The 17098-nt window shown below is 41.7% G+C and overlaps 1 protein-coding gene across 1 annotated transcript in view; it reads right to left on the reverse strand.

Moving 5' to 3' along the window:
• Window positions 1-17098, reverse strand: part of LOC139531533 (vacuolar protein sorting-associated protein 37D-like) — a 43037-nt gene that overhangs the window by 8017 nt on the left and 17922 nt on the right. The window contains exon 2 of the mRNA XM_071328047.1: window positions 14758-14929. Within this exon, the coding sequence (XP_071184148.1) occupies window positions 14758-14929 (172 nt within the window). The remainder of the gene's footprint in view (window positions 1-14757; window positions 14930-17098) is intronic.

Here is a 17098-nt window from a genome sequence, read left to right on the forward strand (position 1 = left end):
CCGTAATACCAACATGTTTTAAGCAGACAACCATAGTGCCTGTGCCCAAGAACACTAAGGTAACCTGGCTAAATGACTGCCGACCCGTAGCACTCACATCTGTAGCCATGAAGGGCTTTGAAAGGCTGGTCATGGCTCACATCAACACCATTATCCCAGAAACCCTAGACCCACTCCAATTTGCATACAGCTTCCTGCCATCCAGGACCTCTATACCAGGCGGTGTCAGAGGAAGGCCCTAAAAATGGTTGAAGACTCCAACCACACTAGTCACTAACTGTTCTCTCTGCTACAGCACGGCAAGCGGTACCGGAGCGCCAAGTCTAGGTCCAAGAGACTTCAAAACAGCTTCTACCCCCAAGCCATAAGACTCCTGAAAACCTAATCAAATGGCTACCCAGACAATTTGCATTGCCCATCACCCCCCACCCCCTCTAATACGCCGCTGCTACTCTTTGTTGTTATCATCTATGCATAGTCACTTTAAGAACTCTACCTACATGTACATATTACCTCAACTAACTGGTGCCCCAGCACATTGACTCTGTACCGGTACCCCACTGTATATAAACTCAGGAAAAAAAATAAACATCCCTTTTTCAGGACCCTGTCTTTCAAAGATAATTCGTAAAAATCCAAATAAGTTCACAGATCTTCATTGTAAAGGGTTCAAACACCGTTTCCCATGCTTGTTCAATGAACCATAAACAATTAATGAACATGCACCTGTGGATCGGTCGTTAAGATACTAACAGCTTACAGACGGTAGGCAATTAAGATCACAGTTATGAAAACCTAGGACACTAAAGAGGCCTTTCTACTGACTGAAAAACACCAAAAGAAAGACACCCAGGGTCCCTGCTCATCTGCGTGAACGTGCCTTAGGCATGCTGCAAGAAGGCATGAGGACTGAAGATGTGGCCAGGGCAATAAATTGCAATGTCCTTACTGTGAGACGCCTAAGACAGCGCTATAGGGAGATAGGACGGACAGCTGATCGCCCTCACAGTGGCAGACCACGTGTAACAACACCTGCACAGGATCGGTACATCCGAACATCGCACCTGTTGGACAGGTACAGGATGGCAACAACAACTGCCCGAGTTACACCAGGAACGCATAATCCCTCCATCAGTGCTCAGACTGTCCGCAATAGGCTGAGAGAGGCTGGACTGAGGGCTTGTAGGCTTGTTGTAAGGCAGGTCCTCACCAGACATCACAGGCAACAACGTCACCTATGGGCACAAACCCAATGTCGCTGGACCAGACAGGACTGGCAAAAAGAGCTCTTCACTGATGAGTCACGGTTTTGTCTCACCAGGGGTGATGGTCGGATTTGCGTTTATCGTCAAAGAAATGAGCGTTACACTGAGGCCTGTACTCTGGAGCGGATCGAGGGTCCGTCATGGTCGAGGTGGAGGGTCCGTCATGGTCTGGGGCGGTGTGTTACAACACCATCGGCCTGGGCTTGTTGTCATTGCAGACAATCTCAACCCTGTGCGTTACAGGGAAGACATCCTCCTCCCTCATGTGGTACCTTACCTGCAGGCTCATCCTGACATGACCCTACAGCATGACAATGCCACCAGCCATACTGCTCGTTCTGTGCGTTATTTCCTGCAAGACAGGAATGTCAGTGTTTTGCCATGGCCAGCGAAGAGCCCGGATCTCAATACCATTGAGCACGTCTGGGACCTGTTGGATCGGAGGGTGAGGGCTAGGGCCATTCCCCCCAGAAATGTCTGGGAACTTGCAGGTGCCTTGGTGGAAGAGTGGGGTGACATCCCACAGCAAGAACTGGCAAATCTGGTGCAGTCCATGAGGAGGAGATACACTGCAGTACTTAATGCAGCTGGTGGCCACACCAGATACTGACTGTTACTTTTGATTTTGCCCCCCCCCCCCCCCCCCCCCTTTGTTCAGGGACACATATTTCAATTTCTGTTAGTGACATGTCTGTGGAACTTGTTCAGTTTATGTCTCAGTTGTTGAATCTTGTTATGTTCATATAAATATTTACACATGTTAAGACATGTTAAGTCTTTTTTACTGAGTTTAGTCTCGCTATTGTTATTTTACAGCTGCTCTTTAATTACTTGTTACTTTTATTTCTTATTCTTATCTGTATTTCTTTAACTGCTATGTTGGTTAGGGGCTTGTAAGTAAGCATTTCACTGTAGGGTCTACACCTGTTGTATTTGGCACATGTGACTAATAAAATGTGATTTGATTTGATTTGACTCGAAATTGAGCTCAGGTGCATTCTATTTCCATTGACCATCCTTGAGATGTTTCTACAACTTGATTGGGGTCCACCTGTGGTAAATTCTATTGATTGGACATGATTTGGGAAGGCATACACCTGTCTATAGAAGAATGAATTGTCGAATTAATTGTCCGTAGAGCTCAGAGACAGGATTGTGTCGAGGCACAGATCTGGGGAAGGGTACCAAAACATTTCTGCAGCATTGAAGGTTCCCAAGAACACAGTGGCCTCCATCATTCTTAAATGGAAGAAGTTTGGAACCGCCAAGACTCTTCCAAGAGCTGGCTGCCCAGCCAAACTGAGCAATCGGGGGAGAAGGGCCTCGGTCAGGGAGGTGACCAAGAACGCGATGGTTACTCTGAAAGACTTCCAGAGTTTCTGTGTGGAGATTGGAGAACCTTCCAGAAGGACAACCATCTCTGCAGCACTCCATCAATCAGGCCTTGATGGTAGTGGCCAGATGGAAGCCACTCCTCAGTAAAAGGCACATGACAGCCCGTTTGGAGATTGCAAATAGGCACCTAAAGGATTCTAAGACCAGGAGAAACAAGATTCTCTGGTCTGATGAAACCAATATTGAACTCTTTGGCCTGAATGCCAAGTGTCACGTCTGGAGGAAACCTGGCACCATCCCTATGATCAAGCATGGTGGTGGCAGCATCATGCTGTGGGGATGTTTTTCAGTGGCAGGGACTGGGAGACTAGTCAGGATCAAGGTAAAGATGAACCAAGCAAAGTACAGAGAGATCCTTGATGAAAACCTGCTCCAGAGCGCTCAGGACCTCAGAATGGGGTGGAGGTTCACCTTCCAACAGGGCAACGACCCTAAGCACACAACCAATACAACGCAGAAGCGGCTTCGGTACAAGTCTCTGAATGTCTTTGAGTGGCCCAGCCAGAGCCCAGACTCGAACCCGATCGAACATCTCTGGAGAGACCTGAAAAAAGCTGTGCAGTGACGCTCCCCATCCAACCTGACAGAGCTTGAGAGGATCTGCAGAGAAGAATGGGAGAAACTCCCCAAATACAGATATGCCAAGACTTTAGCATCATACCTAATAAGACTCGAGGCTGTAATCACTGCCAAAGGTGCTTCAACAAAGTACTGAGTAAAGGGTATGAATACTTGATAAATGTGATTTATTTATTTATTTTAACAGTTTTTGCTTTGTCATTTTGGGCTATTGTATGTAGATTGATGAGGGGTATAAGCTATTTAATCCGTTTTAGAATAAGGCTGTAATGTAACAAAATGTGGAACAAGTCAATGGGTCTGAATACTTTCCCGAATGCACTGTAGCTGTATGTCAACATTAGGATGCTAATGATGTGATAATAGCCAGTTCACCAATGACAACAAGGCATGTTGAATGAATGGTAGCAAGCTCAAATAGTTGTAGTACAGTTGTTTCATACTCCAAATACAGTAGGCTAGACTACTACATTGCATCCAGTAATTGAATTATTCAGAAGTTTACATGTGGATGTAGCAACTACAGATTGCCCCATTAAGTCTATCAAAAGTGTGTGAGTTTGAGAATGTGTCCATTAGGCCTATGGTTGTATTTTTTTATCAGCATGAATTAGATTGAGCAATAAAAGCCCATAGGCTTGGATCCGCACACTGTTCACTGGTTTCAAAAACAATGATTATATGAGTATAAAGGCAGGTTAAACTTCTTGAATTCGACCATTATTGGGTTCAAATACACATTTAGATTTGTGAACAGCCATCCACAACAACCAAAATCCCTAAGGCGCAAATAGCTTAATGAGAGTGCAACAGTGTGATTCACATCAATGCGCTATGTAGATATCAATAATAAGTGATATCAGTATCGCCGTGCACTACAACACTGCTGTCAGCCTTACCTCCAAGCGTTTATTCAAGTTGGATAATCTTTGGATGCCGACAGCAGTCGCACCATTGGAAGACATAGCTTGGACTGTAGCCTACAAAAGCCTATTCCTGCTCTTTTCCCGTGATCCATCAAACCCATTTGGTGTGTCATTATAGTGGTCTCTGACTTGTGGTCAGACTCATTCAGGTGGAACAAACTTAAACTTGCGGCTTTTTTCAGTGCTGATTTGAATGTCATTGAGAAAACAGAGAAGTGTCAAAGATATTTTTCCACAAACATCCTTTCTGAATTTAAAAGTAATCCTTGAAGTAACCATCTAGTTTTTCAAAAGTATATGTAATCTGACTACAATATTGTTGCTGGTAAAGTAACAGATTACATAAACCATTTTTTGCAATCCGTTACTCCCCAACCCTGGCCGCCGCACTGAAGTGGTAGATCTGGTGACGGATTTTATTGACAAAACACCACAGTAGAAACAAGCCCATGTTAATCTGTATATGAACTGGTTATTAATAAGACATTTGAAAAAGAGAATGCAGTATACTGAACATTTTGTGAAATCCTTTGAAAACTACAGCGTCCTTACAAACACTTCCTTGGACAACTCTTTCAGTAAAGCATACAGTATAAAGGTCTCCAAGCAAGCCAACAGAAAGAAGACCAATTTCATGATTGAACTGCAGCTGACATTGTCTCATCAATGGCTATTAGATATAATTTCTGCTGACTGGTATGCCTGAAGCACCGCAGCTAGACACCAATATAAGGCCATGTGTCCAAAGGAATCTCATATTTTCCAATGGTAATGTACTGCACCTATCAGCTCATACTGATGCCAGGCAAATAAGTCATAGTATCACAGATGGGGCCTCGCAGGGCTTTGAATATTTGAATGTTCAAAATCAGCCAGTGGGTCAGCAGTAAATTATAACCCTGCAGGACCCTGGCCCAGTTTAGATGCCTACATAGCCCAACATGTCTTCTCTCTCAAATTAGGTCAGGATGAAAAAGACAAAGCACGCATGCTCCGAGGCCACTTCATACAGCGAAATGAAAGCCCCCTCACACACACACATATGTACACACACACACACTCTTCCTGTCAATAACAGTGGGTGTTATTTGGTCTGTGGAGATAAATACTGCTGACTGGTGCTGCTCCGCTTGACTGGGGATGATAAAATGAGCTTGATGGGCTTCACACAAAGAGACGCATGTTTCCTGAATGTGTCACCCTGTCTCCTCAAAGCTTTTATAACACAATACACTGTGCTGACATCATCTATGCCTCCCTATGACAAATTTGGTAGAGACTTCCCAAAAATATTTTAGGATGTAGATGAGGCAGAGAAAATGCACACCAGCATCTTGTGTAATGTCATTTGTACAGAATGGTTTCTTGGATCAAAAGAGACAGTGTGCGAGCAGAGGAGGTTAGAGCATAGTGCTTGCTCTCCAGACTGACGCTGAGGGTGTAGCAACTCTGTGGCTTCATCTTTACTTTACCACAGTCTGACAACAGCAATACAGTTAGCAGCCAGTGCCTTCAGCAGCTAACGGTATAGCTGTTTCTCCACAGCAGCTAAGAATAACATGAAAAGCATTCTTTAGACAAATCCAGCAAGATAGATTACACCTTCGGGCTAGTTGAAAGGTGGAGGATTTTGTTTCTAGATAACGTCCTACAGTGTGTGCTTTAACAGCTCACCACTATATCACATTTGTTGGGACTTTTATTTTCTCCTTACAGTTCCTCCAAAAATATGAGATATTGAGCAAATTATTTCATAAGCTCTATTTCGCAATCTCTTTATGACAACTTTAAGGCCTACATACCGTGTGAGGTAATGGAGGCCGCTCACACGCGTGTGTGTGTGTGTGTGTTTATCACCCTTTACCTTAATATATGCTGATAGTCTTTTCGCTTCTTGGGTTGTGCTTTCCAGGATGCAGTGCAGTGGTGCCGTTTAAGATGAGGGAGGATGATTACAGAATATTGGATGACTGTCATTCATATGCAGTGGTGCCGTTTAAGATGAGGGAGGATGATTACAGAATATTGGATGACTGTCATTCATATTCCATTCACCCAGCTCAATGTAACATCGATAGGTTTAGGCTACTACATGATACTTGACTTTTCCAGGTATCCATCATGAGGTTGCTACAATCTAGCCTATGAATTAAAGTTTAAAACGTAGGTCCACAGGTTTAAAGAATTTTGAGTAATCAAGGTGACAGACAGTGACACATTCAATTCAGCCTCGCACACTCTTACCTGCATCTAGCTGATCTAGGGTGTAATCATTAGTCCAACAGTTGCAAATGAGAGTTTCTATTGGACAAATGCAGGTATGTTTATCGCTGTTTCGTTCCTTTTGCTTCCGTTTAAGATACGTTTTCAACAGAATCGGCAAAATGAATACACCCCTGATCACAAGCAAACAGTTCACTTTCATAGCAGCCACATAAAGACAGCATGATCACTTTGCTCGTTGTATATATAATTTATTCTCGCAACTATTCATGCCTTCTCCTTCTCTCACCTTCTCCCTTTGCTTGTGGACTTTAGTGCACAACCCATCAGCTGTCTGTGACCAGGCGAAAAAACCTTTCCAAGCCAAAACCTCATATCATGACCGCTAACTGCTACACACAGCCTACATCGTTGTCATGTCATAGTCAACTAGAACTACTAGAAATAACATGTTAGTAAACCCGCTACAATCATGCAGTACTGTGTACAGTCAGAAAGCAGTTTAGCAGTTAAACCGGAGGGCCCTGGTCGCAATACATTTATAAAACCAAAAGCTTACCTTGACTTGGAAAAGTTCCAGTGTTGGATAGCCATAGCCAGCTAGTTAACATAGCACCCCTCTCTGTTTGAGTCGGGTGTTTGACTAGGCTAAACTAGCTATCTGCATTTGCTAGCTAAGTGAAAGTTTAAAAAAATAGAACCGAAAATAGCTTTCTCTCTCTCTCGCTTTTCCTTAATTTTGGAATAAATTAATTTGTTCAAAACTGTTCAACTATTGTCTTTCTCTCTCTTTGAGTCAACTACTCACCACATGTGATGCACTGCAGTGCTAATTGTAGCTTATGCATTCAGTACTAGATACATTTTCTGATCATTTGATTGGGTGGACAACATGTCAGTTCATGCTGCAAGAGCTCTGATAGGTTGGAGGACATCCTCCGGAAGTTGACATAATTACTTTGTAAGTCGGAATGGGGTGAGAACCATGTGCCTCCTAGGTGTTGTATTGAAGTCAATGTACCCAGAGGAGGACAGAAGCTAGCTGTCCTCCGGCTACAACACTGTGCTACCCTACAGAGTGCTGCTGAGGCTAGTGTGCAAAACAGTGCAAAACAGTGTGTTTTAATCAATTATTTGGTGACATGTGAATATATTTAGTGTACTTTTATCTAAAAAGGATAACCTTTTTAATGTTGAACTATTATTTATTTTTAAGAAATTCACTGAGGATAGTCCTCCCCTTCCTCCTCTGAGGAGCCTCCACGGATAACATGGCCTAAACTATTTATAGAAAGGAAAAACTAGTCCAATGTGACCTCAATATCACCCCTTATATTAAAAATGCAAACAAATGTATAGAATTTATAAAACATACATTTAGATCATAAAACCCCTGAATATGAGTCTCATTGTGATCTTTGCTAAATTGCACAAAACTATGGGTACACAATTCCCATTGGAATGTGCAATGCTAAGAAAAACTTTTTTCCATTTGTTACACATACAGTAAGTGAGGGCTGTCTTTGTCTAGCTGGCAGTTGTGGTTTGATTGTCAGGGAAATCGAGTACTAAAGCCTGCAAAGGGCCCCATTCTCCCCCCATGTGGTAAAGAGTAGTGTAAGGGGAGTTCAATAGCCTTAATCCAACTTAGATAACTACCCCTACCAACACCCATATCAAAATGAAACTGAGACATTTCTGACTCTTCCACCAGTCACTGTGCGATCTCACACCTTCACACTAAAGTAGCTGGCTTCCGATCAGTCTAAAGATGTGGGTGTGTGAGCGGCCATTAAAGGCCTTGCACGTCATGGTCACTCAAAGTGGACTTTGTTTGTCTAGGTCCTTCTTTTCACATTTGCAATCACCTGATTATTTTACCCACCTGGGGGGGTCCCTTCATGTTTTTTCTTTGATCGATCTCTGTCGAGATGATCGATCTTTGTCGAGGTGATTGATCTTTGTCGAGGGAGGAGCTGATTTTTACATATTGTGTATATTTATTTATTTTGAACACATTTCTGTTTGTTGGCAATGACAATTCTCGGAAAACTTACATTCATGTTCGCTAGCTGGACAGGAAAACGCCGCTGAGTACTAAACCGTAAACCAGATAACGCGTGTACTATCCATGGTACTATCTCTGTTGATCTCGTCTGCCAATCACGTTATCTGTATCTAAGGTAGTAGACAGCTGGTGACATTTCGAGACAGATCTTCGTCCGACAAACTGCTATCAGGTAAAGTATTTTTTATTGATTTGTAATCTAACTATTTAGTTATAGAAACGTGATACCACCAATTCAAGCTGTAAAGTGACTCCCAACTTAGACCACAGCAACTTTAGTAATGTAATGTAGCTAGCTTGCTGTGTTCTAAGTTAGATACAGATAACGTGATTGACAATATCGCAATATTATCTTTGCACTAGGTGGTGGTACCTGCACCAAAACTCCAGTATTGGGGAGCTAGCACTTTTATTTACATTACTGATCAAAACTTGTTATCTCATGGCTCTCTTGTCGTATCGCAATAAAATCACAGTATCGAATCACAATACCTATAGAATCATGAGAATCGCAATACATATCGTGGCAATTCCCAGCCCTACCAGCTAGCATGTCATTCCGTGAACAAGGACTAGCTATCAGTTTATTCCAAGTAATAATTTAAAAATCTATAGGACAAGTAGTGTAAATCTAATACAGTCATCAAGGCAGGACCCACTCATTTCATTCTGACAAATAAGAAATGCCACATTATCCATGTCAATAGTAGGATGATTGCAGAGCACCCTGACTCAGAATGTCAGGATGTTCATTTTCAAGCTCACAAACTACATTCCTTTGCTGTGATCAGGCTTCAGCGATATACCATGTATACCATATATTGGGTATTTGGAAATAGCCACAAGATGGTTTTTCAATACCGCCAATACCGTTAACTATTCCTTTGAAGTTTTTAAATACGTTTTTATATTTGTAGCTAGATTTTAAGTAGATATGAGATAAAGCAGATCACGTTCTTCATTTAACCTGTCACATTATTTTACATTATGAAACTTACCATAGTTCCCCCGAACTGTTGAGCCAGACACGTGTTTGTTTGTAAATAGCACAACAGGAGAAAGCGGGAGCAGGTGAGTCCAGCTGTGTATTGACAGGTCACATTTTATATGGCACGTCAACACTGTTTTTTTGCTTCAACAGAGTGATCAGGGAGTGCAATTATATTTTTCCTTTACAGTATATATATTAGTGCAACAAATTCGGCAGAAAATAGCTACATTTTCATCAGATGACAAAGAAGTGCAAAGCTATTTAGCTGGAAGCCACACAAGTAAACAAGCTTACAAAAAAAGCAAGGTATTTTTTGCAAAAACAATGCATGGCCATAATATTTGCAAAGTTTATCATAAAAGAATGTAGCCAGCTACATTTCCTAATGTTTTGCTTAATAAAAAGCATTTTAGATCTGCATTTAAGCAAGATAATTATTGTGACTTGTATCTTTTTTCTCTGCGTGAAAAATGCTGAATTTGCCATTAACGTGACTCCTAAGTTTAACTTGCTAGTTATCTAAGTAAGTGGTTGAATTAATAAGCAGAAGGGGCATGATATAGTGTTAGCTTTCTGCCATGTTTGAGAAATCTGTACAGCTGCCAATGCTATCTTGATTTTCTTTCATTTTTTTCTCCTTTCCATTCTTGGCCCATCTGTCCCCCCCCCTCTTTTCCAAGCAGAGCAGGCAGGCCTGTTGCCCTAGCGACTCCAGACCCCACACAGACACAGCGTGTACATATGCTGAACAAGAGCCATTACTGTTCTTCCATCAGACAAGCATGCGGCAAAACATTGTTAATTTGCACAATGTCTCTTGTTCACATTCATTTGTAAATGTCCAAACTCACCAAAAATGACATTCGGTAGCTCCTTCCAATATACAGTACCAGTCAAAAGTTTGGACTCACCTCCTCATTCAAGGGGTTTTATTTATTTTTACTATTTCCTATATTGTAGAATAATGGTGAAGACATCAAAACAATGAAATAACACATATGGAATCATGTAGTAACCAAAAAAAGTGTTAAACAAATCAAAATATATTTTATATTTGAGACTATTCAAAGTAGCCACCCTTTGCCTTGACGACAGCTTTGCACACTCTTGGCATTCTCTCAACCAGCTTCATGAGGTAGTTACCTGGAATGCATTTCAATTAACAGGTGTGCCTTGTTAAAATTTGATTTGTGGAATTTCTTTCCTTAAGTCAATCAGGAACATAAATGCTTCACAGAGTTCAAGTAACAGACACATCTCAAGATCAACTGTTCAGAGGAGACTGTGTGAATCAGGCCTTCATGGTCGAATTGCTTGGGCCAAGAAACATAAGCAATGGACATTAGACCAGTGGAAATCTGTCCTTTGGTCTGATGAGTCCAAATTTGAGAATTTTGGCTCCAACCGCTGTGTCTTTGTGAGACGCAGAGTAAGTGAACGGATTATGTGTGGTTCCCACCGTGAAGCATGGAGGAGGAAGTGTGATGGTGTGGGGGTGCTTTGCTGGTGACACTGCTTTGCTGGTGACACTGTCTGTGATTTATTTAGACTTCAAGGCACACTTAACCAGCATGGCTACCACAGCATTCTGCAGCGATCTGCCATCACATCTGGTTTGCGCTTAGTCTGGATACTGCCCAACCCTAGCTGTGATTTATTTGTTTAATTCTTGTCTCTCACTTTTGTCTCACACAATCTACTCAGCTCTCCTGTGTGAGTGAAGCAGAAATGAAAGAGAAAACTTTACCGATTTCAATTCGATTGTTGACGATGCATTGATCTTTCTATCGATTTATGACATTCTGGTGAGCAAGGCTTTAAGTAGTATTCTAGATAAAATCGAGTAATGACAAAAGAGAAGCTGCATGTATGTAATTATAGTGTCACACCCTGATCTGTTTCACATGTCTTGTGATTGTCTCCACCCCCTTCCAGGTGTCGCTTATTTCCCTGGTGTTTATATCCCTGTGTGTCCTGTCTCTCTGTGCAAGTTCGTCTTGTATGCCTTTCAAGTCAACCAGCGTTTTTCCCGTACTCCTGCTTCTATTCTCTTTTGCTAGTCCTCACAGTTTTTGACTCTTGCCTGTTTTCTGGACTCCGTACCCGCCTGCCTGACCATTCTTCCTGCCACTCTGTACCTCCTGGACTCCTGAACTGGTTTTGACCTTTTGCCTGTCCACGACCATTCTCTTGCCTACCCCTTTCGGATTGTTTAATAAATATCAAGACTCAAACCATCTGCATCTGGGTCTCGCCTTGTGCCCTTATATATAGACAAGTTGACTAACAAATAGCTTACCAAATGTAAAAAAATATAAGCATAAAAATAGCTACACAAAGCTACACAAATAGCTATACATGTGCACGCAACACTTTTCCGATTTTTTTTTTGAATTATTTTAAACAAGTTGTTTTTTTCATTTCACTTCACCAATTTTGACTATTTTGTGTATGTCCATTACATGAAATAAAAATAAAAATACATTTAAATTATAGGTTGTAATGCAACAAAATAGGAAAAATGAAAGGGGGATGAATACTTTTGCAAGGCACTGTATACTTTGTCATGATGATATAAATGGATGGATGTGTTCTAGATGGGTATGCACATACCATCTATTGGCTGATTTGGTGATCTAGAGTGCAGGCAATTGTTTTAAAAGCATTATGAAATGTTATAGTGTGTTATCCCCTATCTACTATTACGAGAACCATGTGGCTATGATGTGCTCGTACACAATTTCCTGATTTCGCAGACGGACCACATAGAATTTAAATCATGGAGGAAACAATTATTTTACCCACTGATAGAACATAGGCTTTCACCAAATTGACAGGAGTTTCATGATTTTTATTTCTGGGGTTGGATTATCCCTTCAATGTCTTCCATCTCTAAGCAAGCTGCATTACTCAATAGGTCTTTACCTTGAGCCAAAACACAGTCTAACAGTTAGACTCTAACCCTCTGCGATTGCTTGCCTCAGGAATTCTTCCTTTTTTTTCACAATTTTCCCCCGTCTTTTCCCCGTCGTCAGGCCAAATGAGAATCAGATGTTTTGTGGAGGAAGGAAGGACTCCCACCCATCCTGCTTTGCTGGTGCAGCTGGGGTGTTGGTACAGTGTGTGTGTGTGTGTGTGTGTGTGTGTGTGTGTGTGTGTGTGTGTGTGTGTGTGTGTGTGTGTGTGTGTGTGTGTGTGTGGTGGCAGGAAGGTGAACATTCCACCCTCCTTCCATCATTGGACAGCTGCTAAGGCTGTAGAAAGGGAGAAAAGGGGAGAAACGACGGGCTACAAAACATGCTGGTTGTACACAAGGATCAGTTTAAATCTGCTGATTTTGAGATTTCCTATCTGTACATAATATGGATAAGTTTGTCTAAACATCAAAATAGTTAACTGATTTAAACACATGGAGCTGAACAGCACCTGCTTCAGCCCGATTCATGAAGAGTAACATTTTTCTGAGTTTCACCCATGAGGCTCAGGATTCAGGAAGAGGGGTTTAAAGCTTCCTCTACTGAGCCGCTGCTGCTCTGCTAAAGCTAAGAGTTCTCACATACCCTACTGGTGCAGCTCTACTATTGTTCTGTCAACAGCATGACTCTGCTAAGCAAAGACAAGGCCCCTTTCCACCTCCCAAAATCGCCTGACAACTGTTCAGTTTCCTGCTGGCATTGATGCGCCCAATATTTACCATGACCATTAGCTGGTGAGCATGCACACAGTTACAGCAGAGAAAACCGAGCCTGAGTAGTGGGCCACCTGCCTTCAGAGGCTTTTGGAAACCGTTCTCTACAGTCATGTGAAACTTTCCCTTGTATTTGAACTACCTGATAGCAGCAGGCAAAAGGCCTGACAAATAGATTTGCTGCACCACTTGGCAGTAGTGTAAAGTACTTAAGTAGGTTTTTTCTTTACTATTTATATTTTTGACAACTTTTACTTTTACTCCACTACATTCCTAAAGAAAATAATGTACTTTTTACTCCTTACATTTTTCCTGACACCCAAAAGTACTCGTTACATTTTGAATGCTTAGCAGGACAGGAATTGTCTAATTCACACACGTATCAAGAGAACATCCCTGGTCATCCCTACTGCCTCTGATCTGGCAGACTCACTAAACACAAATACTTTGTGAGTGCCAAGTCTAGGTCCAAGAGGCTTCTAAACAGTTTCTACCCCCAAGCCATAAGACTCCTGAACATCTAATCAAATGGCCACCCAGACTATTTGCATTGCACCCCCCCAACCCCTTTACACCGCTGCTACTCTCTGTTGTTATCATCTATGCATAGTCACTTTAATAACTCTCCCTACATGTATATATTACCTCAACTAACCGGTGCCCCCACACATTGACTCTGTACCGGTACCCCCCTGTGTATAGTCTCACTATTGTTATTTTACTGCTGCTGTTTAATTACTTGTTACTTTTATTGCTTATTCTTACTCATATTTTTTTTTAAACTGTATTGTTGGTTGGGGACTCGTAAGTAAGCATTTCACTGTAAGGTGCTGTTGTACTCAGCGCATGTGACTAATAAAATGAGATTTTAACAGGGAGGAACACAATAATATTTCATCATTTTGGCCAAATGGAATATAAAAAAACAGCTTCCTTAGTAGAGGAAGTGAAACAGGCTCATGTGGAGCAGGACTTCTATTTCATACCTGCTCCAGTGGTTATTCTTGGCTAGTGTTGAAAGTGGGGTGAAACAGCCAGGTGGGAACCCCTTGGCCTGAGCTCACCTATGGGGATACGATAGCTCTGTTACACCCCCACCTCTGGCTCCAACCCTCACACCCATGAGGGGGACGGGATGGGAGAGGGGTGGACCATGGTTTGGATCCCAACAATGCCAGCAGATTTCACCCAGCTAACCAGTCATATGGGATAACAATCCACACAAGAGGTTGTGACACTGTTCATCGCTGCCTCATAAATTAAACACAGTGGACATTAGGGTGTGTTGTTATGGAACCTTGTTGCTCTGGGATGTGTTTCCACCGACACAAAGGCACACGCCCTGGGGTTGTTTGAATGTTATTAATAAACCATTTGCTGCTTACATAAAAAACTGTCTGCTAGAACAGCTCATCAAAACCTCATTCCCTGGTCTATGATCACACCACACACAGACAATAAGACATATATTTACATACATTCTTATCCAGATGTCTGTGTATATTCTTAATCCTGACTCATGGTGGACAGCATTATTCCCTGAACATCTGGTAACAGAAAAGAAACAAAGACAGTCTTCCCTTCCTTTCTCCTCTGTCTCTCTTGGGCACATGTAGACTCACCGAGCCGGCTCTGTTTTTCCCAACAGTTGGTTGCCAGATTGGCCAGCTCCTTGTATTTCTCGGCCAGCTGGAGTTTTCCGTTATTGAGGCGGGGTCGCCTGGCGATGCTCTCCTCGGCCAAGCTCCGGTTGGAGGTCAGCAGGATCTCTCTGTCCACCTGCAGCGCCTGAAACTGGAGACAAACATGGCATCAGGACCCTGAGGATGTACAGCTCAGCACACTCAAAGAAAAGGTCAATTGATTAACTAAAACAATAGCAGACTGTGATGATGGCGTGCCATGTTTAAAAAAGTATTCCAGTAATACTGGTGTATCAACCCACATACAACATCTTGATAAACAGGAGTTTAACGTTGGCATTACAGTTGAAAAGTACTTATTTATTTAGCTATTTAGAGATTGATGTTTACAAATCTGCTCAACTGAGAATGTATAGTTAATCAAATATTTGTCAAGCAACAACAGATCTTCAAGGCTAACCTCACTCTGCATGAAATGCTCTACACATTGAGATTGAAATGTAGTGAGCTGGAACACTTTGTCTCATAGGGTTTGAGCAGAGAAAGCAACAGCAAGGGGATTAGTCAAAGGGGAAAGTATGAAACTGTGAGAAACAACAGAGTCATTGGGGGTTAGAAACACAGGAAGGAACAAGGGTGTATATACAATACATACATGCTAGACGGCCAGTTAAGTTAAGAACAAAACGTGTTCCGTGGTGTGAACTTCAGTCAGTAAGTCTATGCTACATATTGAATGTATGAAAAGATGTTCTCAGCCAGGCTAAAGAAAGCTGAGGGCACATAATACTAAGAGCAACTCAGCCAGTCTCAAATCTACTTTCATGTGATGGTTAAGTAAAGATGTGTTAAACAAGATAAATAAAAGTTGGTGTTAAAAAAAAATACTTTTAGGCCACATTCCCAAAACCAATGTGACTTTCCACGTCTGGCAAACAGCGGACTGAATTCCTGGTCAAGAGCCTTGCTCATGTTACACATGGACAGCATGGCTACGCTTGTGGCTTTGTCATACACACTGGGAGCATTCAGTTGATGACTTGGCATGAGTGAAGTCCAATTTTGCTTACTTCACATATCAGCCCTTTAAAGTTGTTTAAAAACCAAACTCAGGACTAAATTCAGGCTATTGCTTACACTTTCATCAATCTTCATACCACAAGCAAGAACATTCATATATGCACAGTAATTAACAGTGACAGTTCCGCAGACTAAGGCTTCAATTAAGCAAAAATCCATTTAGCATTTAAGTAAGCATCCATATATGGCAATAACCCCCAAACTGAAGGACAATTAGAAATTATGCATTGAGAACTATTCCATTTAATAAAGGGCTAGCCCCAACGGTCAGGAACTAATGGCGTGTCCAGTGGCTTTTTTACTATGCATCGCTCTGGACCAAATTAGAAAGATGATGAAGAGATTCTGTGGCCTGTCATTGGGGGCTCCCATCCAGTTTGTTCCCAAAACGACACAAAAGGCTCCTTCAAGATGAATCCAACAGCCACCGGCAACCTTTAGCTATGGAGCTCAGGAGGAATTCAAAAATGTCGTCATGGAAGACATTTGCATAGCATAGACAGGACAGCAAACCACAAACCCCACTGTTAACTTCAATTGTCTGAGGCCAAAAGAGCATGGAGGTTTTATAAGGATTCACTGTTTTCCATCTGCCTCAAGTGAAATTATTAGGTTTTTTTAGCTGCCAATTTCACAGTGTAAAACTCAGGATATTGTTAACTCTGGCTGAGCTCACCAAAGCATAGAGGATTAATGATTTATTTCTTCAATGAATATGAAGACCAAAACACAGTTTAGCTGTATCCATGTGGAAAGCCTCCACTTGAAATTATTTGCTTACAGGAATGTGAGAATTTATGTTCATTGCGTCATTTCTACAATCAAACACACAACAAAGTTTGTCTGTTGAAAGTGATTGAGACTGAGAAATAGCCAAGGAGGAAAAGCTTCTCAGTGACATCAGAAAGTGGGGTAAGTTACTGAGTCACAGTCACTAATAGTGATCTTTGTCACTGATGTAGTGGGGGTGCATTGAGTTTTCTTGCAGCTTGAATTATGGATTTGAAATGCTCAGTCAAATCAAATCAAATGTTATTGGTCGCATACACATATTTAACAGGTGTTCTTCCGGGTGCAGCGAAATGCTTATGTTCCTAGCTCCAACAGTGCAGTTACATCTAACAATACAAAACACGCAAATATAAAGTAAAATAATGGAATTAAGAAATATACAAATATTAGGATGAGCAATATCAGAATCCAGAATATAAATATATATGTATATGATGGGATGTATAGA

Source organism: Salvelinus alpinus, chromosome 1, assembly GCF_045679555.1.
Source record: "Salvelinus alpinus chromosome 1, SLU_Salpinus.1, whole genome shotgun sequence".
Taxonomy (NCBI): domain Eukaryota; kingdom Metazoa; phylum Chordata; class Actinopteri; order Salmoniformes; family Salmonidae; genus Salvelinus; species Salvelinus alpinus.